This window comes from Cimex lectularius, unplaced genomic scaffold (genome assembly GCF_000648675.2).
Source record: "Cimex lectularius strain Harlan isolate CLEC.00 unplaced genomic scaffold, Clec_2.1 scaffold16, whole genome shotgun sequence".
Classification (NCBI taxonomy): domain Eukaryota; kingdom Metazoa; phylum Arthropoda; class Insecta; order Hemiptera; family Cimicidae; genus Cimex; species Cimex lectularius.
Window position 1 is genome coordinate 2,870,478 of NW_019392679.1, and position 23,777 is coordinate 2,894,254.

General features: G+C 33.3%; 1 protein-coding gene across 2 annotated transcripts; it reads right to left on the minus strand.

Moving 5' to 3' along the window:
• Positions 1-1,959: 1,959 nt before the first annotated feature.
• LOC106661533 lies at positions 1,960-5,873 on the minus strand. Of its 2 annotated transcripts, none has more exons than XM_014385001.2 (5): positions 5,741-5,873; positions 4,024-4,105; positions 3,662-3,875; positions 3,018-3,592; positions 1,960-2,860 (listed from the first exon to the last, which is right to left on the minus strand). In XM_014385001.2, the coding sequence occupies exons 3-5, from the start codon at positions 3,810-3,812 to the stop codon at positions 2,258-2,260; spliced, it is 1,329 nt and encodes a 442-aa protein (XP_014240487.1). In that variant the 5' UTR covers positions 3,813-3,875; positions 4,024-4,105; positions 5,741-5,873; the 3' UTR covers positions 1,960-2,257. The 2 variants fall into 2 exon arrangements, with proteins under 2 accessions (XP_014240487.1, XP_014240486.1); XM_014385000.2 differs by lacking the exon at positions 5,741-5,873 and adding an exon at positions 5,353-5,535.
• Positions 5,874-23,777: the final 17,904 nt, after the last annotated feature.

The window sequence follows — 23,777 nt, forward strand, 5'->3', positions numbered from 1 at the left end:
CAGATATAGCTAGGATTGGGGATAGGGATAAAAGGTGGCCATAAGGCTTTCTGTACTTCGACGTGAGTAGATCCTCCGGTTTTTATAACTTACAGACCAGCTTCAAGTTGTTAATCAACCTCCATAACCTTGACATCAGCTCCTTAGTGCAGGTTCTTGCTTGCAACTTTTCCTCTCCTAGTAGCGAAAATCTGCACTTCACAAAAACATAAAATGTGTTCTACTCCTATCCATGCATGTGCCTTCTTAGGTTGTAGTGCCCTGTCAGGAGTCCAACCAGAATCCTGGTTCAGTTGGGGTTTCCTTCCAGTAATTCCTTTGTAAGTTTTGCAGATGACCCTTTTATGAATCTCTTTGTATGCCTCATGCCTGTATTGTTCGACCAGGTTTTGAACTCATTAAGGATTACGATATAACCTCTTTTGGGGCAAGATTTTTGGCCACAGTAGGGTTTGAGTCCTAAGAGTCCATGTTGGCTCTCTCTCAGTTTATGAGCCATCAGTGTACCAGTAGGAGCTTGCCTTTAGATGCGTTTCTTTGGGCCCACTCTCATATCAGTACTTTTTAGTAAAGGTATATTTTGTAGTAGTGGCATATACCTAAGATATAACTAAAGCATTTGACACTGTTAACCACAGGATATTGCTATCTAAACTCCACTTTGTGTGACTAGTAGTTTATTCTCTTGGATTAGAAATTATCCGTTCACAAAATTATAAAAGTAGGATCGTTTCATTCAAATTTGGCCACTGCATTCTGGGGGTCTCCCAAGGTTCACATTTTGGTCCAGTGCTATTATTTATATTTGTTAACAATTTGTCGATTATTTGTAAGGATGTTAATGTTTTATTGCTGGCAGATGATCTAAAATTCCTCCTATAAAATTACAAATGTTTCATTCATCGTGTTGTAATAATTGTTACCAATGGCATTTGATATGCCTCAGGAGAACTGTTCTAACGATTCGTAACTCCATTAAGCAACATTCGATGAATGGAATTGAATGCTCTAAATGTGATAGTCTGACGAAGAAAGGGCTTATGTCATATGCTTGAGATAGCTAACATCCTGGACATAAGGTTAAGGTCATCCATTTCAACAATGAGTAAGAAATGGAGAGCAGAGGGCAGCAGACATGAACCCTTTTATAGAAATTATGAATGAAAATTTGGTTCGGGATGGTTAGTGATCAAAAGAAATGGAGGTGGTAGGAAATATTAATTTATCTCTCCCTTCAAGTTCCCATTGTTGAAGATAAAATATCCTTGTTTATTCCTCGAACATTGTCCCAGCATAAAGAGTGCTCTGAAAAATCTGTCATCTACCTTCAAAAAAACTAATTGATGGGCACTAAATTTTTATTTCTAGAGAACAATGAAAGCAAATAAATAAAAACTTTTTCCCAGGCTTTCTAACATTAGCCTTTACTTTTTTACATATTTCAGTTTCTTCACATCCCTACAAGAGGATAATGAAGTACTAATTCTATTTTCTCAATACTAGTAATGAATTGATTATTTTGATACCAAATCCTGATGGTTAAACTATCAAAATTCCATCAGCACATTTGGAAAATATTTTGTTAACTTTGCATGTTCATAATTAGAGAAAAACAATCTTGAGATATTCACAAAAACTCAAGGTTGTAAAATCAAAATTTCTGTTTATAACTTAATATTTATTACATATTTTAAGAGCCAACCTATATCATTGTTAGGCACTAGGTACAAAAGAAAAAAAATTGTTTTTCTTTCAAACCAACTTTATTAAACAGAAGGAATCTGATAATTAAAAATATGAGGTACCTATGAACATAATTATAACAATAATTAAAAATTCTGTTCTGTAAATAAAAGATACTTGTCCAAAAAAGAAGTTAACATGTAAAATAAAATGTAGCTTAAAATAAATAATCAATCATTATACAAAAGTATAAAATGAGAATTACACAGTTTTTTAAAATAATTCACAAGTGTAATTTAGGCATCGATGAATGGATTGTGCATTTTATAAACTAAAATTTGCCTCATCATTTTTAAAACAACATATTGCACATAAATTAATGCCTTATTCAATAACATGCTACAATTAATATTTTGACTTACGTCTTTCTAAAATCTATATTATAACATATTAAATATATCATAATACACATAGATTAATAAAGTAATCAAGCCGCATGGTCTAATATTTAAAAATGACAGCAGCTGGCGTAAAACAAACAAACAGTTTTGCACACATCCTAATTTTTCATGTTTTAAATGTTTGAGGAGTTTTGATTTTTATTTCGTATTGACTTTAATATTGCTGCCCTCAGTTCAACAACAAGCTTTTCCATTCTTTCAGCCTTGGTTTTAAGATGAAGGTTTTCTTTTTCCAATTTCCCTTCCATCAATTTCATTTCTACATCCCTCTGTTTCCTGTTGTATCTTGATCTTCGTGAAGCTTCATTATTCCTGTCTCTCAGTTCTCTATACTTGTCAGGTGCATCTCTTGAAGAAGACGCCTCACTGACCACAGAATCCCTGCGTTTTCTCTTTTGACGAGGTTTCCTTTTTGCAGGGGTTGGTGAGTATGTGGAATCGTCAGAAAACTCGTCAGAATCAAAAACATAATCTGATTCGCTATCTTTCCTTTGCTTCTTAATGATCCTGCCTCTTTCTGTTTTTATTAAATCAGGAACTGTCTGTTTTAACACCTCTTCCACGATTGGTTCATGCACAGGTGAAGGTGGTTCTGATTTTATTTTTGGTTCTTTCTGAGGAATTACGATTTGCGAACCCAAATAATTATGATCTTTCTCAACTACGTCAAGATCGCAACTACCAGCCAAAAGATCGATGTAGTCTTCCCCAGAATCCTTGAACAAAAAACAGGTAGTAAAATTTATAATTTTATATTTATACTTATCAAATAAAAGTTCAATATGAACTGAAAGATGCAAGTTGTTTTCAATCAAATTTCTCTATTTTTTTCTACAAAGTATTTATGAAAGTACATCAAAATGTAATACTTACAACATAATCGACCAAGTCGAATGAAGCATTAATATCTGTAACAGGCCTCAGGACATCTGGTGTGTTTATTTGGTAGATCGTTGAATTTGTTTTGCTCGTGGTCGCTGCTGCAATGTCCAATTTCAGTTTTGGTCTTTCTTGATTATTTGCACATTGAGGAACTGTATAACCTGATTCTTCTTCTTTAATCTGATTTAAACCAAGCACGCTGAGGTTATTTTTTTCATTCTGGGCGACTAAATAATTTGGTTCCATAAACATCTGTTTGCTATCGATAGATTGAGGTGATACAACGCTTTGAGATAGCATAACATTTCCACTCGAATTCTTAAGAGGTGATTTAACATTTAGAAGTAAATTGCTCTCTTCAAACAACTTATCGCTATTGTTGTTGTTGTTGTTGTAGGGCACGTCCAACAGTTGGATAGTGTCGTTATTATTGTTTTCCTCCCCTAGCATTAGGCAATTTGTCCGAAAAAGATCGGTTCCCCATAGATCACTTTCGGAGTCTACTTGAGACTTATCATCCAAAACTTTGACGTTACCAACATCACTAAAATTGAATTCATCTTTGGCTGAAAAGAAAACATAAGAAATTAATCTTCAGATTTTCTAACTTTAGATCATTTAAATTGTGTACTTACTAAATTGGGGTGTGTGCAATTCATCCTGAGGGGGTTGGTGACACCAAGATTGAAGATCCTGAAAACATTCGCCCCATCCCTCCACTCCCGCCTTGCCAGGCGTAGATGAGCCTAATGGCTGCACGTTCAATTGGATTCTCCCGCTTTTCATCGTCTGTCTCTCGCCAGGACATATAGCCGATGGTCGTCTTGTTGCGCTGCATTTTGCACGGGACTGTGGATTCGAAAAACAATCGGTATATATCGATTCGGCTGATGGAGTCATTGTCGATTTTGGTTTTTCATAACAAAAGTACATTGGAAAAAGAAAAAGCAAAACAAAAACGGATAACCGCTTCGCGAGTAGGGCGTTGTATACTTACTATTAATCCAACGTGACCCTCAAATGAAATGGTGGCTGTTAAGTTAGCAACCGCTTACCAGGATAGTTGAGATGCACTCAACCTGAAAAAATCACAGTTTTAATTTAACAAAACAATTTAACATTTTAAATACAAAAATATAATGTTTTAAAAATATTTTATTTTTTGAGGGATTTGCATTAGCACAGGTCATATCCCTAGAGTATTTACCTACAGAAAGTTTAACGTTTTTCATAAATCTGGAAAAATTGTAATAACCTATGCTTAAATCTGCAAGGTGATAAATCTAAGCTTGCTCAACCCTGAATATGCAGAACAGGATGAACAACGACAACGAATGATGCTTTATAAAATTTAAAACTTCCTTTTTGAGTGAACTTAACATTTACTATGCAGAGGTCCGATATTAGTAAAGTAGTCTTAAGTTGGCTTGTCAGCTTGTTTGTATATATTTCCCGATCTTGGAATCGTTTTACTAAATTGTTACTCGACAGTTCTACCTTAATATGTTTGTACAGTAAGTACGTATATATGTAATGACAAAAAAAGTTACAATCTGGAAGAGGATGAAAACAGATATATGTACCAGCTTTTATAAAATTAGGTACCTTACCTTCCCATCCATAACAAAAAGCAGTATTTATTACAAGTGATAAATTATATTAAAATTGATTAACAGCAATTCTATTTCATTTTAGAACAAAGTAAATTTTGTCAGTCTTGATGAAAAACAAAAACAGTGACGACGCATTTGCCCAGCGGAAATCGATCGTCCTAATTTGCAGACCCCCAAACACGGGCGGAGCCGCTCTACGAGTAGAAAACACCTTTTTTTAAATAATATTTCGGAATATGAAAGAAAATCTGTAAGCTGACGCTCTGTTGACGAAATCCAACAGGTCTATCTGTGAAAAGTGGACGACCTTGAGCTTGAATTCGTCCTAAAACGGCCATGACCACGGCTAAGGTGGAAGAACGTACTGCAGGACAACCCCCTTTAAAAATAACACTACGATATTTGACTTTTTCTTTCTTTTTTTTCGAACTGCCTCGACTATGAAAGGAAAAATATTATCATACTCAAAATAATACTACGCAGGGAACAAAGAAAAGGCCTTTATAACATTTGACAACAGTATATCTATAGAGTTAAAAAGCGCGCTCAAGGTCACGGGAGAAACAAGGGGCCCGAATTGGGTAGCAAAAATATAATTGTAATCATTGGCTTGAAACAATATCCCTATAGCCCCAAAATATAAGGATTCAAACTTGTACATTGGAGCTGTAAACAAAAGTGGAAAAACAATAACAACAACTGTAAACACTCACCTTATCCTGGAGTTAACGGTTTAGATTAGAAAATCAACAAATACGCGTTGTTATTCCGAGAATAACAACGAAAACGCTGGGCGTTCGGATTCTGGATTCGATTCCGAAGGGTTCTAGAATGTTCTAGACTGAGTCGGAACACAAAATACTTGATCGAACGAACTGTGAGACTCTACTGTGAGGTCACAGGGTCTGCAATAGGTTTTGTTCCGAGCACCCCCCCACCAAGCCTTCGGGATGACGTTATATCCCTCCAATAGGAACGCAGGAGGGCCGCCCTGCCACGACCGCCCCCCGCCAAAACGAGGTTCATATCTCGCTGAGTCATCCAGAGTTAACAGATGATGTTTATTGTTTATCTATCAAACATATTTCAACTTGTACTTACATTGTAACTGGCGAGAACAAAAATGTCACAGGGATAATAGAAGATGATTGAAATCTTTTAAACCCTTCTAAAGATGAAAATCGGCGGCGTTGTAGCCAGAACGTACGTTCAAACTGGACGTCGACTGAAGAGTGAAGAGACGTACAGTGTTATGTGGGGTGGGGTGATGCAGGGATCGGTCGGCTGATGCAATGTGCTTACGGGAACTGAGCCCATTGGTGCTTCCCTCGCTCCGGTCCTGGACCTGAGCCATTCGGGTCTTGGTCTCCAAGGATACTCAATTTTCATCGTTAATTATCGTTTTGGGGCGTTCACCCTAAACAACTTTTATGATTCACATAAACAGTTTGACAACTTTTGGACAAAGCGTTTTCCAGGAAACGAACGGCTTTCCTTGGCTGGTGCTGTTTAAATCAGTACAAAAAAATCGAACTGTTTTTTAATATTTTCCCTCAATGGTTCACAATGAATAATTATGTTTAATAAGAAAAACATTTTTTTTCCGAAAATGAATTTATGATATTTTGCTGTATATTTGAGCTTTAAAAGTTTTGGGAAAAAATGGCCATCATTTTTCCTGGTGAATTCTATTCGGTAAATTTTTGATTTTTTTTCCAACAATTAAAATAGAAACAGTTACAATTTGAGGAAAAAAAAGAAGTAAAAATTGAGTTGAAAAGGGTTACCTATGCTTTGGGCTGAGTTTCAACGCATATGTAAGGGTTTCACTTGACTTAAAAGGGTTACATTTAATTTGCAAAGGATACCCTTGATTTAGGAAAGGTTCAAATTGACTTGTTTAACATGATATTAATCATTTAAATTTTGAAATTGATACACAGTTTGTCAATTTACGTTATTTTTTGCCTTTTTACGTTTCAGGCCTCTGACGCAATGTAAAATTAAATTTAACAGCCCAGACCAGCCAATAAAGTTAACAATTCGACAATTTATTGCCATTGGCTAAGTTCTTCATTTGAAAGGTGTTTTCTTTGTTATTATTGTTTAGCTTTTATAAATTTGGAAAATTGAACGTCTAAGATAGATTATTTGGAGATCGCGAGGTGGGGTCTGGTGTGACGTAGATTTTAGAAAAATATTTTCTCTATCATGTCAACGTTTCGATCTTTATTTAGACCATCTTCAGAGCTCAAAGCGTTTGTTTTCCGTTTAAATGTGTCATTCTTGTGTGTAGTGTTGAGACTGCCTAAGATAGTCTACTAATTTCTGTATTCTCAATTTGGAGATTAGTTTCATGTGGTGGTTCATAGGTTCAATATTGTAAATGGATAACACATTTAATTTGCAAAGGATACCCTTGATTTAGGAAAGGTTCAAATTGACTTGTTTAACATGATATTAATCATTTAAATTTTGAAATTGATACACAAAGTGTTTGTCAATTTACGTTTGTTAATCCTGTAAATTATTAATAATAGTTTCAAAATTCTGATAAAGCTAGACGAGAGAAACTTTTTTTTACTCGGCCCATCTCTGATTTTTAATGTAAAAAAATTGATTTAGTCAATTGAATATCCTTTTTCGTTCCAAGTTTTCTTTCATTAAATATTTTTCTGAGTTCGTTTCGGACTTTGTTTTTCCTGACGACTTTATACCTACCTAATATTAAAAACGGCAAAATATAAAATTTATAATTTTTATCCTTTTCTGTTTATTAATAAATTTGCGCCACCAGTATTGTTTGTCTTCAAAAGATAGCAAGGCTAATAAATTGTTGACCAAATTTCAATCTTGCAAACGTAGTTCCTTAGAGTAGTCCCTTTTTTATGTTTTCTTTACTAAGTTAGCGGTAAATTGCTGTTATGTCTTTCTTTTCGGACCTTACTGGCTGATTCACAAACAGCTCAATAACTTTTGTCCCAAAACTCTTCCCAGGTAATAAAAAGCGTTGCGTGTTGTATTCTCTCAATTAAAATCATAATAATTATAAGTTCAGTTTAATTTAACAGGTATGTGTACTTCAATAACTGACTCAATACGAAAAACCACGAAATAAAATGTAAAAAATAACTACTAAATTGTACGTTTCATCGTTGATATCATACGGTCGAAATTGTCCAATCACCTCTCAATAATTTTTATTTGAAAAGATAAGAAAAAAATTACATTAAAAACACTTATCAACCCCTTATTTATATACTAAAAAAAAGTCGTATTTTGTTGTTTATTTCAAACTATATGTAGGTATTTTTATCGTTATATTGATTACAACATACTTATTTAAATGTGAACCAAATTAAACGAGATCAGATATTGAGGACTTTTAATAAAAAATATTTAAATATGATGGTTTGTAAGAAAATTCACCAAAACACCGGAAAATCATTAAGTGATATATTAAAATTTAACTAACAATTTATTTTATCATTAATTGATTTTCTGGTGGTTTGGTGAATTTTCTTTGAAACCATCATAATGAAATATTTTTATTAAATGGTTAGGGATAAACCATAATTAATATAAAACCATAATTTGTTGATTCGTGAGGAGCGGTCAAGAATGAGGTAGTTTAAAAGCACCTTGTGGTATCATACTGGTCACAAGAATAGCACCACACTCTATGTGACTATAAAGTACTTCGTTCATAATTTATATTTACATCTTAAATTGTATTTATTCCAATCAACATTTACCGCTTTTTAATTTACCCAGGCCCTGAAGATGACCGGAATAAAGGTCGAAACGTCGGCAAAAAAATAAAAATGGTGTTTTTCTAAACGATCTACCTCATTCTTGACCGCTCCTCACGACTTCAACAAATTATGAACAACCGGTCTCTAGGAAACACACATTTTTATTAAAACTCATAAATTTATGATCTCGAGTAAAATGGTTTAATAGACGCATCATTATTTCAACAGATTTGAAGTAAAAAAGCTTGACAGCATAAATAAATAAAAAAATATTCATTACGGTTATTCTCTTCGAATCCCGAATACATATCTCAACAAAAACCTAACCGTAAAAAATGTTCAAAACCCCCTCCAAAAAAATTAGCTATTAATGTAATGATGTCTACACTGTGGCCAAGTCCGTTCTTTTTCTAGTCCATAAGCTGGGAGAACTCAAAAGAAAAGTACACGGTGCCTTACAAGTTTGATGATTAGACTAAACCCTCCCCTCGAAAGTGGCACTAATTTTGAGAAAATTGCAATTTTCAGATTCTTACCTTTACTTATACCAAATATCTCATTTCTACTTATACGGGAAGTGCCTTATAATTTTGATGATGAGACTACTCCCTCCTCCCCTAAAGCGACGTTAATTTAGGGAAAATTGCTATTTTCAAATGTTTACTTTTTACAATTTAAGACCTACTTTTGGACCTTGTACCAAATTTCGTGTTTCTACCTACACGGGAAGTGCCTTATAATTTTGTTGGTGAGACTACACTCCCCCACTAAAGTGGCACTAATTTTTAGAAAATTACAATTTTCAATTTTTTTCCTTTACTTGCTTTATAAACCCTACCATTGGTATCGAATTTCACGTTCTAGCTATTCGGGAAGTGCCTTATAATTTGGATGGTGAGAGTACACTCCCCCCCCCTATAGCGGCCTAATTTTGAAAAAATGCATTTTTCATTTTTTTCCCTTATTTGCTATATAAAACTTACCTTTTTACTGAATTTCACGTTTCTAGCTATTCGGGAAGTGCCTTATAATGTTGATGATCAGCCAATAACGACAATTCAAATTTTGAAATTCTCCCCTTTCGAAAAGGCTTAATATTAAGTGCTCAAATTTTTACAATGTCCTAAACGGCCTAAGCTTAATACATGTTTCATACTTCAAAAGCCCATCTGAAGAAAACCGGGTGAATTGGTCGTGTAAAGATATACATGGCCAGCATATTACCGTGCACTCAGATAACAAATTTCAAAGACCTTTTTAATAAGGATCACAAAAGATTTACTCTAATAGGATAAATCAACGGCCAATGACATTTTGTGAAACAACGTCAATGTAGCGATTAACGAATAATCAAATAGATCATCAAAAAGTGTGCGGTGGGCATTAAAGTCATGCTTTTTTTTTTATCATCATTGGTTCTATTTTTCGTCCTAAGAGGAAAATTTTGAAATAAACATCTGTATTTGTCTGAGAGTTTGTTGTTTTCGAAAAACAATCGTACGATTCGACAGTTGTATAATCGAAGAGTAGATTATCCTTTATATACATCCACTGTCAATTCAATGCAAAACAAAAACAAAAAACAGTTACAACTCCGCCTAGAAAATGTCGGCGTGGTTAAGGGTTCATTACCGTGTACATATTGCAATTTGCAACTCTAGTTGTTAACTTTTTAGAAAGAGAGCACTAATTGTTTGAGCTGTCGTTAATACCGAAGGGGTTGAAATGCGTAGTTGGAAGGGTGATTGGATGGTTTTCTAAAAAGGAAAGGGCAACAAGTCTCTATTCATAGATCCCATCAGGGCAAAATGTTGGAGATTAATCGCAATTTGTTTATTGGCTGATCTTATAATGTGAAACAGAACTTGCTATTCAACTAAATTACACATTGCCACATCGCCTATTCGTAAATATTATATTGTAAACATGTAATATGTTAATTTTTTAAATGTTATATTTACTAAAATAGAAAAACTGAAGATTTTATAAAAGCAGTAGTAACATTGAACTACCCCACTGAGAAGACACCTCTTCGTAATGGATATCCTACCAGATCCCTTTTGTCGCTTCTGCGAAATAAAAGAAGAAACGGCAAAGCACTACCTCGCAGAATGTGATAGGTNATATATATATATAACATTGATCTACGCGTGTCACAATTAGGCCACTATCTGAATCTATTAATTCACACCGTCGTCAGTGTGTAACATATTTTGCAAAACATATATTGCTTTTATAATGTATGTGTTTTTGGCACGTCTTTTCCTGTCAGGCTTCTGATCATCTTCCTTTTTGGCCCTACCTGTGATTTTTACGATGGATTAATCTTTTTTTTATATCATACATGTATTTATTAGTCATAACTGAAGTATTAATTCTTTTAATTAATTATACTTTTTATCTAAGTTGTCCGAGTGGGCCGAAGACACGATAGGTCAAGTGGTTAGAGCAGCGGCGCATAGAGCCGAAGGTCGTGAGTTCGAATCCCGCTCGTGACATTGCTTTTTCAACTCAACCAAGACCTTAGATACAAAGTATAATCAATTAAAAAAATTATTTAAGCGTTTTACAAGACAATATTATTCTTGACAGAACAGTACTATTTATTGTCTATTCTGTAATTTTAAAGTTACTATTAGAAATATTAATAAACGAAAAAATCACAATTGTTTATTTTCTAAAATCTGCTGTAATTATAAACTTTTTTTTTACGACCGAACAGTTTAGTACAAATTAAATGAATTTCCATCAACAAGAACTCGTTTTGGGGAGCGTTTTTTAAAGACTGGCATCCGTCCCTGAACCCCTTCTAAATAAAAATTGCAGTTAAAAATACTTTTCTTTCCACAGCCGCCAAGCCCAGCCTCTATTGAAGAAAATATGACGGAAAATTTTCAAGTTCAACAGCCAAATCAGCGATGCGCACAACCCTGGGGCCCCACCTCAAACGACACGTAAACGTAATAGAAACGCAATGTGTGTACAAATGACAAAAATAAAAAGAAAGTACATAAAAATATTTTCTATTTAACAAATCTATAGGAAAATTATGGAAATAAGATGTAAGAGCCCAAAGAATTCCGATGGCAAAGCTTTTGTGTTCGAAGCGCGGACCGTCCTGTTTGAAAAACGAGAATCCCTATAAGTTCCACGTTTTTATGTATCCTACATATTCGATTTCAATTACTTAAATTATTAAGTTTTATGGTTACACAATCGACCAAATATCATAACGAGACTAGGCGGTCCATTATTTTATATTTGTTATACTATCTATGCATAGTATATATTGTATAATATTTATTTTCCTCGAATGTTTGAAAAATGTTTACTTTGTTGCAACGTTTATAAACTATCGGCTAGTCAATCTTTCGATTAGCAATGAACAGTTTTTTTTCTCAGAATTTACTAGCAAATTAAAATTTTTTTTTATCACTGATTTTAATTACTTTTTAATTTACTGATTTTATGCTTCTTCGAGATCAACATTCCTACCTGGGCTACTTACAAATTAACAGAAATGCGTCTCAGGCGGGATGAGATGTAAACCAAAATCAGTGTTAATGAGTCGGTTTTGAAAATAAGGCGATTCTATCCTATCTAAAGAAGGCCAAAGAAGATTTTTATTTTAAATAGGACAAAATATCAGGGAAAATCCAAGAAAAATATTTTGGCAGATTGCAAATATATACAGTTCGATCTATTTTTGACCCACTAAATGCATTAGAAAAGGTGCTCCCATCGTTTTTATATGAGGAAGGCGATAGCTTTTCAGTTGTTACTATGTGCCGATAATACAATGACAGTTTATGGTTTTTAATTATAGCCATCACCTAAGAACAGTATCTAAAGTCATTATAACAAAAATGTTCATAGCGGATCTTTCGGCACTCCCAGAAACTTCAATTAACACAAAATCCCACTAATTTGAGGCAAAGATAAATTTTTTTGTCCTTGCTCTTGTGTGTTGTATAGGTCGACAACGCCCGAACGTGTCAACGACTTTGTCAGAGTCACGCCTGCTTGTGTACGAAACCAATGCCTTCTTCCTTATCTCAACTGTGTCCAAGGGACATTTTCTAGATAAGCTTTTCAGCCCGGCGAAAATATTTCAATGACAACTCGAATTTAAGACTTGAATACTTCGGAAGACGAGACAAATAATTGAAAAAATAAGGATTTCGTACCAATACACATATGAAATTTAGCGGTTTTCCTGTATAGACATACAACAAAGTAGGGAATAATAATTTTAAAAAAATAAGGATTTCACATGAATATATTGGGTTGTCCGGAAAATAATGCAGGATTTTGGTATTAAACAAAAAAAAAAGAAACTAGTTACTTTAAAGCAATGTTCTTTAATCAAAATAATTTCCCATNATACAAATGAGTAATCCTGTAAACGTAAACAGAATATTTTATATAGATTTTTTTTAATGAAAACTTAAAATCCTGCATTATTTTCCGGACAACCCAATACATATGAAATTTAGTTGTTTTGTTGTATAGACGTACAACGAAGTAGGGAGGAAATATTTATATATAAACTGACAGATAAAAAGAAAGAAAGAATATATATATAGCTAAACTCATAGGCAAAAAAACTGGACATTCGCATTTTGCTGTTTATTTTAAACTATATGTGTTTGTATCTATTAATTACAACATAATTAACACTATTAATGTAAACCAAATCAAACGAGATCCGAAATACTTGAGTTTTAATAAAATTTAATTAATTATGTTATTTTATTAATTGTTATTTCTTTTAACAGTTAAAATAAAATTCACCAAAACACCGGAAAATTATTTAGGGATAAATGAAAATTTAACCAACAATTCATTTTAACATTAAATTATTTTGCAGTGTTTTGGTGATTTTTCTTTCAAACCATCATAATTAAATAATTTTAATTAAAACTCCTTTAATTCGTTATCTCGTTTAATTTGGTTTACATAAAAATAAGCATGTCGTAATTAATATAACGATAAAAATACTTTCAGTTTGAAATAAACAACAAAATGGGAGTGTCCAGATTTTGTTTTTGGGTGTATGTTGAAGATAAGAATATCACGTAACCTAATTAGCCAGAGATCATAACATGTTCGTAATATTTTTCATTACATTCATAAAATGTTTTAATTTCCGAGAAATATCTATTCCTATGTACGTACTGAGTTTTCCATTTGTTAAATAGAACAAATACATAACCATAAACATAATTTATATGCGTTGTGGCGATTTATATATTTTTAGTAATGAGTATAGTACTAATCTTTTATGTCGTCTTCAATGTCGTTTTTGTTGATATTAATCTTTTTTTCTTTATCAAATTATTTTGTTATTCATTAGATGATAATTACACTGCTTTGACATATCAAAAACATTGGATTGTGTTGCCTTTGTGCACCAACAGAAGAATTCCAATGTGTTGGAAAAACATTTTCTTTATCATGCCAACGTTTAGATTTATTGAGATCATATTCAGGGCTCAAAGTGTTTGTTTTCCGTTTAAATGTGTCATTGTGAGAGTGCTCTCAACACGACACACAAGAATGACACATCTACACGGAAAGCAAACACTTTGAGCCCTGAAAATGATCTCAATTAAGATCGAAACGTTGGCACGATAATGAAAATGTTTTTCTAAAACCTACGTCACACCAGACCGCATCTCACGATCTCCACATAATCATTAACTTAAAGGTCACTAAACACACGAAATGTTCACTGTTCATCAAATGTTCTCATATCAGTAGAAAGCTAGCTTTTAAGTAATAGTTTTGATAATCTCCCGAGCATAATCGGTCGACATATAATGAAAAAAAAGGAACCCCACCACATTCACTATTTTTACTAATGGAAGCCAAATGTAAAATCAGGTTTGCTAGATCCAACCACCATTTCTCCCCATCCACAAAACTTTGCAGTATTTAACCACAATACATGAACGAAAAACGTTTACATCTATACTGGTAGTTACATAAATGCTCATGGAATATCTTCCGATTATTAGTGAAGTGAAAGTGTTAATTGGAATATAAGAAAACAACATGAATTAATTGTCCTTGAGAATAGAATTGGTAAAAGGGCATATAGGTTTTGAAGGGAACCTAAATATTATGATTTATGTTAAATAATAGTGAACTAAATGTGTTGTAAATGAATCAGTTAATCACTACCCATTATCTTACAAAAAAAAAAAATATAATGCAATTAATTGTGAATATAGTTTATATCGAAGAATAATATAAATCAAAAACCTGTAATCCTATTGGGAAAAAAATGTTAAAAATAGAATCAAATAGAAAACAGGTCTATAAAGAGGAATGAGTAATAGAATATACAAGATATTATAACTGACTTTGAATACAAAGCCGAAACAAATCGTTTGAATAATGCGACGATGGTTCTTTCGAAAACAAATTAAAACCTGTGATTCACAAAATGTTATTTAACGGCTAAGAAGGATGTTTGATAAAAAGGCACATCACGATTAAATTCGCCGGCTTCCTTCAACTGTGAAACAAATGCATTTTTCCATTGCAAATTCTGCCCTTTAAAATTAGAAAAATCAAAAATAAAACACTGGAATTCTTTACAGATGAACAAGGTCAACAAGTCAGTTTTTGTCTAAGTAGTCTAATTATACACTAGTAGGTACATAAGGAAAGGAAGTTTTGATTTAAAAATAGATTAATATCAACGAAAATGATATGAAATTTACTATACTAATTTCTAAAATATATAGAACGTATAGATACATAAACGTAATTGCTACTTGTATGTTTGAATTTAAAACTTTGAAAAGTTCAGTGCATAAATAGGAACCAAGCAAATTCAGAAATAGTTTCATATTGATGAAATTCAATTTTTTAACAAGAAATAGTTTCTTCCTTTAGTTTGAGGACGGTACGGGATGGTTATCTTTCCATGACTTGTATGGTTTACAAATTAAACAAATTTTACAGTGAAAAAGTTTTAAAAATTTTCCTTCTACCTCCTATCCATAAAATTAAAACTCGAAATCTAATTTATTGGCAGTAAACAAAACATCAGCTTTTTATGAGGGCGCATAAGCCACCCCTTTCGGACTTCAGGTCCTCGATCCATGCGACTTATTCAACCTTATTTTAACTCAACCCATTGAAAAAGCTAGTTGTAAAGCTCCGACTTGGCAACGCCGCGCAATGACTAATCGTGATCCATTGACGTCATTCGCGAGCACGTGATAATGTTTTTCTCGGAAAAGAAATCGATTCCCTCCCCCGTCGCTCAATCTCTCTCTTTCTCTTGCTTGTATCATGTATCTTCATGCGATTCGTCGTAAAACTTTCTTCTCCTTTCGTCCTTAACCTCTTTCCAATTCCGCCTTTCTCTCTCCTTAGATTCTCTTCCTAGTAGCATATCACGAGCATAACACATGTATGTAGTAACTAATAGAGCAGATTTCATTTAACCCAATTTACCGTTAGCGTGGCATTTAGTCGGGCGCCCTAAATACTCCTTGCTGCTATTATAAATATATACTAACTATGATGGTATATATTTTGAAATATTTATACATATAGTTAGTAAATTCCATGATATTAATATGGTGAGATCTTCACTCGAGTTTTATTCTCCATTCTGGAATCTACACACTGCTCATGCAAATCAGAAACTTCAGAGAGTACAAAATAAGTGTTTAAGAATGGTTGCCTTTAAGCTGGGTATAACCTTTCCGATTATAACCAGTTTGAACCACAGTTAAACTTAATCCAATTAAAAACACGCAGAATACTCTTCGACTTACTCTTTTTAAAATTATTAATGCGTTCGAAAGGTAGGTTGGGATGGGAAGTTGGTGTCCGGGTGGATCGAAGTCACGATAGCTCAAGTGGAAGAGCAGCGGCGTATCTAGCCGAAGGTCTTGGGTTCCCACTCGTGGCACTTAGCTTTTTCATTTCAACCAATACCTTACGTAAAGATTAATTAATTGAAAGAAGTTGGTCAATCAGACCACGAAATATAATGGATAATATACTTCTAATACTTCTAAGATACTTACTATGATACTTCTAAGCGATATTAACTTCTCCACTAGTCCAGCTTAGACGGCATAGGAGATATATTCCACACCGTAATACTTACAATCAAAAGCAAAATCTCATCGCTTGGCAGAATAAGGTTCTCCGCAAGTGATATCCCTCACTTTATTATTTAATTCCTCTATTAATATTTTTCAGATTCGACTTCACAGTTCGCTAAAAAGGTCATGACATTCTGTGCATTTATAATTGGACTTTTCACCCCGAAGGGTTGTCACTCCTCGATTGCTAACCCTAGGGTCTATACATCAGAGGAGGTCACCTTCCGCGTTATTCGGCTGGGCCACTAATAATCCGTCGCTTCCCAACCAACGGGGTTAGGCTCCAATGGGGCGTTAGCTTTCGACAGCTAGGTCATTACAGCTCTTAGTGCATGCAAACTATAATCTAACCTAAAGCTAATTAAATTATAAAATTCACTCTAACAAATAAATACGATCAAACCTATATACATTGCACTTATTCTGATTAGTCAGTGCTCGATATTTCTCTATCGACCTACATGCAATATTGATGATCTAATCTAAATTAAAGTCGATAGGGGTATTGAACTTTTATAAATATTCCGCTATAGATCTTAGACACATACTGCTGGAGGGGAATGGTGACGCTATATTTCACTCATTAACTCCTCACCACTCACACTTATAAATACACGCACTCAAATAAAACACGTAAAACAGGTCTATATACACTAAAAAAAATCACGATCTCCAAAAAGCAGAAGAGGCGACCCAGAAACCCGCTATGTGCCGAGAACCATTTTAAACCAGGCGGAATTCGTACGCTATCTGTAAGGAGCCAAGGCATGACAAGCTTGTATTATGTGGTACACACGGCATAACAGACTACATCTGCCCGTGTGTCACCCGCCTATGACCTATTCTTAATTGGGTAAGGACGATTCCTCATTTCCGATTTAAGTTCTCGGTGGGCCATCAGCAGATGATGCTCTTCACACACTCAGAGGACCCTACCAGCTTATTTAATTATTATATTTACATAATTAAAACTATTTTTGTCTTTTTATTGTAAACCATATAATATGTTTAAGTAAATATTGTAAAGATTATTGTATTATTATTGTATAAATATTGTTAGCATGAACTCTTTTTACATATAATAACTTGTAATACGCTTGTATATTTTGTACAAGTATTGTATCCATATATAAATAAATATACTCATGCAACATTAACTATTATATTAATTAAGAAGGGTTAATAATGAACATATGATTGGTGTTACGTATTTCATATTATTTAAAAAACATTTCCTCGAAGAACTATGATAGACCATCTGAATGTCCGAATTGGTTGTCTAGGTGATATAAAATTCAAATGTAACTATTTTGCTTTGATGTTTTATTGCCTGCGATTTGTATTGTTCGACTGTATGACGTCTCGTCAAAGTTGTATCATTACAGTTTATCAATCAAAACTATGATTGTTCCGAGTAGAAACAGCGAGGATGTCAGCCTACTTAATGCAACTAGATATCAATTGAATTGAAAACTATATTTTTCCATACTAATGTTAAAAAAATGGAAAAAAGAACGATGGTTCTATTTTCGTAAATGATTCATGGTGTCGCCAAAAGATCTTTATAGATGGGTTATCTTTTATGATGGTTCATCCTTCTGGAATGAAAGACGTATCCATTATTTTCTGTTTAATTTTTAATTTTATAGCCTGTATACTCTTTTGTACCATTTTTTTCTCGAAAAACTCAATCTGTTAGGTAGATTTTTCATGTATAGATTGTTTACGTGTTGTCTATTTTCCGATTTCTCAATAATTCAGAAGAAAACGTTTCAAAGAAAACGAATAGAAAGAAAACAAGCCGGGTAAATCGGGGGATTAAACTCAGCCGGAAAGCGTCTTAAACGTTTCTCAGAATTAACAGACCTTGGCTTTCGACCAACGTTGTAAACACGACGCACGTCGACCTCCACAAATTTGGCTTCATAGTTCATACACTATTTAAATTACTCTAATCCTCTTTTTAAGTCATATCATCAAGCTTATTACTCGAGTTATTCAATAAGAGAATAAAGTAATGACAAATCTCCTTAAAACAGTCTTTACTTGCAGTCTAGACAACGTAAATAGGCGACCCGCCGAAATGATGGCCATTGGCCAAACAGGATTCCTTCAAATGAAAAACCTAATTTTGCCCTAAATAAAGAAATTTATTTTCCAAAGCTGGAATGTGAAAATGTGGTGTCAGATAAAACGAATTTGGTTTAAAATCTCCCAAAATTGTTTGATAGTTACCTATCATCCTGGTCTGTCTATCCTTGCTGATTTGTCTTAATTGAGCGAGGACAGGCAGACAAGGATGTTAGGTAACTATCAAACAATAGTTTTATCACTTCGCACACCAAAGGAGGAAATAAAACTATCTTCTAATATGTTATTTACTAATTAACAAATGTTTAATTGAAAATTTTCCAACAGTTTAATATTATCGAGGATTTATGAATAATTGCGGTGTTTCTTATTTTTCAATATTTACCCTTCTTGTTATTCTGAGAATTATTATCGCTGTGTTCACAAGTGTGATATCAGGAAGAGCGTTCACCAACGCGAGGGCAAATACAGTTTTCGCTCTATTAAAGCATTGTTGAAAGACGTATGGTTTATTTGCTTACTTTTTTCAATAATTATTTTATTTAAAAAAATCAATTAAGGAAGATGTAAGATGTAATGTTCGGAGCGATAAGGTATGCGCCCTTTGAGAGTTATTGTATCCCTTCGCCATCAATAATTGACTATAAACTCCTTTATATACCTATGACTTTTTATTTTGTAATTTGGGTAAAGCATTTCATCTGCATAAATTGCAGTGAATGAAAAAGTGGTCCAGGGAAATATACATCAAATTTAGAAAACTTATTTTGTAAAGTGAAGTACTGACCTTTGAGATTGAAGACGACCTTCTTTATGGAGTGTTCTATCAATCCTGGTTACTTTGTACTAGATCGTTTATAACCGTTTAGATCTAGTATTGAATACTATAATCTATGTGTGATGATTAGTGACCGTTAATCGATAATTATTCAGAAATCGTGAGATGCGATCTGGTTGATGTAGGTTTCAGAAAAAGATTTTCTTTATCGTGCCACGTTTCGATCTTTATTGAGATCATCTTCAGGGCCTTGGATTTACAAACATTGTTTACATTTAACAAATACATTTAGGATGTGGAAAAGTGAATTTATACAATGCAAAATATATTTTTTAAATTCAATGAGACACTCTCAACACGACACGCAAGAATGGCACAATTACATAGAAGACAAACACTTTGAGTGAGTAGAAATACTTTGATTGAATATAAAAAATATATTTTGCATTGTATAAATTCACTTTTCCACATCCTAAATGTATTTGTTAAATGTAAACAATGTTTGTAAATCCAAGGCCCTGAAGATGAATAAAGATCGAAACGTTGGCACGATAAAGAAAATGTTTTTCTGAAACCTACATCACACCAGACCGCATCTCACGATTTCTGAATAACTACAATCTATATAATTTTATTATTTAATTGCTTTCTTAATGATTTTTAATTGTAATTTATTTTTTTATTATATTATTTGTTTTATTTTATATTTAATCAGTATAATCTTTTTAAAAAGATAGTACCTACTCACAGTTGTTTTCATCGATCCTTTTTTTAACCTTACAATCAACATGTAGCTTATCTTATATGTACTTGTATAATTTAAACAATGCTTATAAATCCCAGGCCCTGAAGATGATCTCAATAAAGATCAAAACTAATCTTTATGTAAGGTAGTGGTTGAGATAAAAAGCCAGTGCACGAGCGGGATTCGAACCCACGACCTTTGGCTAAATACGCCGCTATCTACCATCCCGTCTCAACCCATCTTTCGAATTTTCCCTCCTTTTTGCCATTTTTCAAATTCGATTCCCGCCATACCAATTGAAAGAAGTTAGGTCAATCGGACCACGAAATCTAATGAAAGATCGAAACGTTGATAACGTAAAGAATATGCTTTTCTATACCAATATCACACCAGACCGCATCTCACGAACTCTAAATAATAGTTAGTTTTAAAGTTTATTGCTGAACGTCCTTAAACTAAGTCCTAGTTCATCGAGGAACTTCATTAGTAGGCCCGGTTTCAGTGCTTGAATCTCTTCTACGGTTACAATGTACGTCCCAAAACACAGCGAGCAAGTGTAAGTTGTTAGTAGTGGGTTGGTGTTTTCTCTGCTTCTTTGTAGAACCTGCACGTGCCGTGTTGGATTTTAATAATCTTCTACAGATGCCTTCAGTCTGCTGTGTCAAGAATCATGTTGGAAGTTTTTCTTGCTTCCTTTGATGCATTCTGTTGTTTATTTCCTTCCAAAATTTGTTGAAAGGTCCTTGGATTGTTTACGTCCAATGAGTGAATTCCACTGTTCCCTCATTTTCAATTTGTCCATTTGTCTAAGATGCTTAATGATAGTATGAATCCCTATGCCACAGAAGGTCTCAAGACCTATGAGAGGTACAGCGGCCTCTTCCCTTGCAAGGGCTCCGCTCTCTCGTTGACCTCTATTCCCACATGTTCTGGAACCCAGCAGAGGTAACTTTGCTTTTGATGCCTAATATATTTAGTTTAGTTTTGCAATTCAGCACCACTTTTGAGCTATGATATTTTAACTTAGTGCGTTTTTTTTTTGCCTTCCGATTCACCTAATAGGGGATTCGTTATCTTGTTTGTTGTTACCCTCCCACACGTGATAAATTAAAATACATAGATATAATATTTACACATTTTCATAATTCACATTCATACTAATTTGCTAACCTATACTACAACTAAATTGGAGGTCGGAAGATTATCGTGATCTTGCGGCCTCCTGTCTTTCACACTAATAAATACGTTCAAACTGTATTTACAAGTTCCACTCACATACTAACCTATCCTAATCTAAATTGTTTGACGGGCCTGTGGAGTACTCGATATTCCTCGACAGCCACGTCCTTTCACGCATCACCTCTCACGCTAATAAATACATTCATTCTGGACAAACCACTACACTTCGGTACCAACGTATAGTACCAACGAAATGCCAATGACTCGTCCCTCACATCATACTACAAATATATAACATATCTATACTAATTTGGTGGGCCTGTGGGTACTTGATATTCCGACACAGCCACACCCATGCATACTTCGACATTCACGCAAATAAATACATTCGTACAAATAGGAGGGATCTACCACGTGTGGTGGGTTATATATAGCTATACGCATTGATTAATTTTAGGTAATCAATGACCTTCCGTTTATAATCTTTCCTGATGACCTGATCCTGACCTCCGTTTAGTTTTGCAATTCAGCACCACTTTTGAGCTATGATATTTTAACTTAGTGCGTTGATGGCTGCTTGGCTACCTGACATGCTAGTTACATTCTGAATTTTGTACTCTTTGCTCAAGTTGAACCGGGAAGCCTGGAAATTACCCAGTACATTCTCCGTTCTAGATCCATCATTGTACCAGCCAATGTTGCCGTTCTCAACCGAGAGGTTTATCATTCTGTAACTCACATTACACTGTCATTCACAAGACCGAATGACTCATTCGACAAACGTCCATAAGTATTATTTTCCTATAATAGTAAATAACTATTCAACTGTTACATTCAATTTGTATGCAGTATTAACACAAATTGAAGTTAAAATATTGATACAATTATGAATTCAGGCGTAGTACATTTTTTCGGCATTATTTTTTAATCTAAATGAAGTTAAATTGTTGTAATTTAGAATAAATGGTTTTTAATTAGAATAAGTATTCTAATACCTTATAACCGAGCGGTGATAACAATTCCGATGTACATATGTAAACAGATGGACAGGTGGTACAGTATTCATTATAAACTCAATCCATAAATTCATTATTACCGTAAATTTCAATATTGTAAATATATATTTATTAATAATTAGTAAATTGATGTTTGTTAACGTTTTAAATAATTATTAATCAAACAAAATTTCAAAGTCCTGATGAACAGTATATGTTACACGCAATTTTGACAAATGAACTGAATTTTCCAGTTTTTTTCTTTCAAATTAGCCTTATCACTAATTTTTAATATTAAATTATTCACTGAAGCCTGGTATAAATTACACTGAGATTTTGTAACGATGAACTAGATTATCGACCTACTGGATACAAGAAGTCTTTTCAGAGGATCTTCGGAAGAGGTCAAAACAGAGAAAACTTCCTTACGGTTTTCTCTGTTTTGACCTCTTCCGAAGATTCTCTGAAAAGACTTCTTATACTGAGATTATTACCTAGGGGAAAATACGTATTTAAAAGACAGTTCACGAAGGCTTTTTTCTACGTCTATAATAATGAAAAGTACGAGCGAAATTTGAAACAATTTAAATTGTTTATGCACCAGAAGTGAGGAGAGACATAATTGTTCTCCCTGGAATATGTTACCAGATGAAACTGTCTTTCATTCTGTGTGTATCTGCCCAATTTTGAGGAACTACAGAAAAACCTAAATCCAACGTGATAAATTGGAATATATTTCTCGAATATTTAAATAGACGAAATTGGCAGGAACTATACAATTATGTAATATACGCATTAAAATATAGAAATCAATTGGCACAAGAATTTAATTATTAAATTAATATATTTAACAATTTACTTATATATTTATTTGTTCATTTATTTATTCTCCTGTTTTACTATTTGAATCTATAACTTGTTGTGTGGGTATTGTTAATGGTTTTAAAGACTATTTGTTTTGTGAATGTAAAATTGAGTAATGTATACAATATTTATATATTTATTAAAAGTTGTTATGAATAATAAATGCTTTATGAACATACATTAAACTAATTTATTTGTTACGTTTTGAGAAATTGTTTATATATGTACGTTTTTTTATGGTATTATTTTTTCTCTGTAGCTAATTTAATTAGAATTCAGTGCCTCTTATATATATTATATACATATTATGCATGCCAACTTCCGCAGACAGATGATATCTCAAATGTGTTTATGCTTTTTGCACAGTTCATATTTGTATGTTGTTTTTTGAGCAAAAGAAATAAAAAGCATTTCTATTCTTCTGAGATTATTTTTAACTATAACTGTTTCTTTATTAGCTTTAGTTAATATTTAAATGTAACGGCAGTTTATGGTAATGTATTAAACATAAAAAGAGTTTCACCATAAATCTGTAACTGTTATGGAATATAAATTTGTTTAAACGGTAGATTTTGCTACAATTCTTGCATTTCATT

Bases quoted from the DNA above. Each gene is read 5' to 3' on its own strand.
- LOC106661533 (XM_014385001.2), bottom strand. From the start codon at position 3,812: ATGAAAAGCGGGAGAATCCAATTGAACGTGCAGCCATTAGGCTCATCT. The intron at 3,593-3,661 runs GTAAGTACACAA...TTTTCTTTTCAG, and splicing joins ATTGCACACACCCCAATTTA to CCAAAGATGAATTCAATTTT. The intron at 2,861-3,017 runs GTAAGTATTACA...TTTTTGTTCAAG, and splicing joins TCGACTTGGTCGATTATGTT to GATTCTGGGGAAGACTACAT.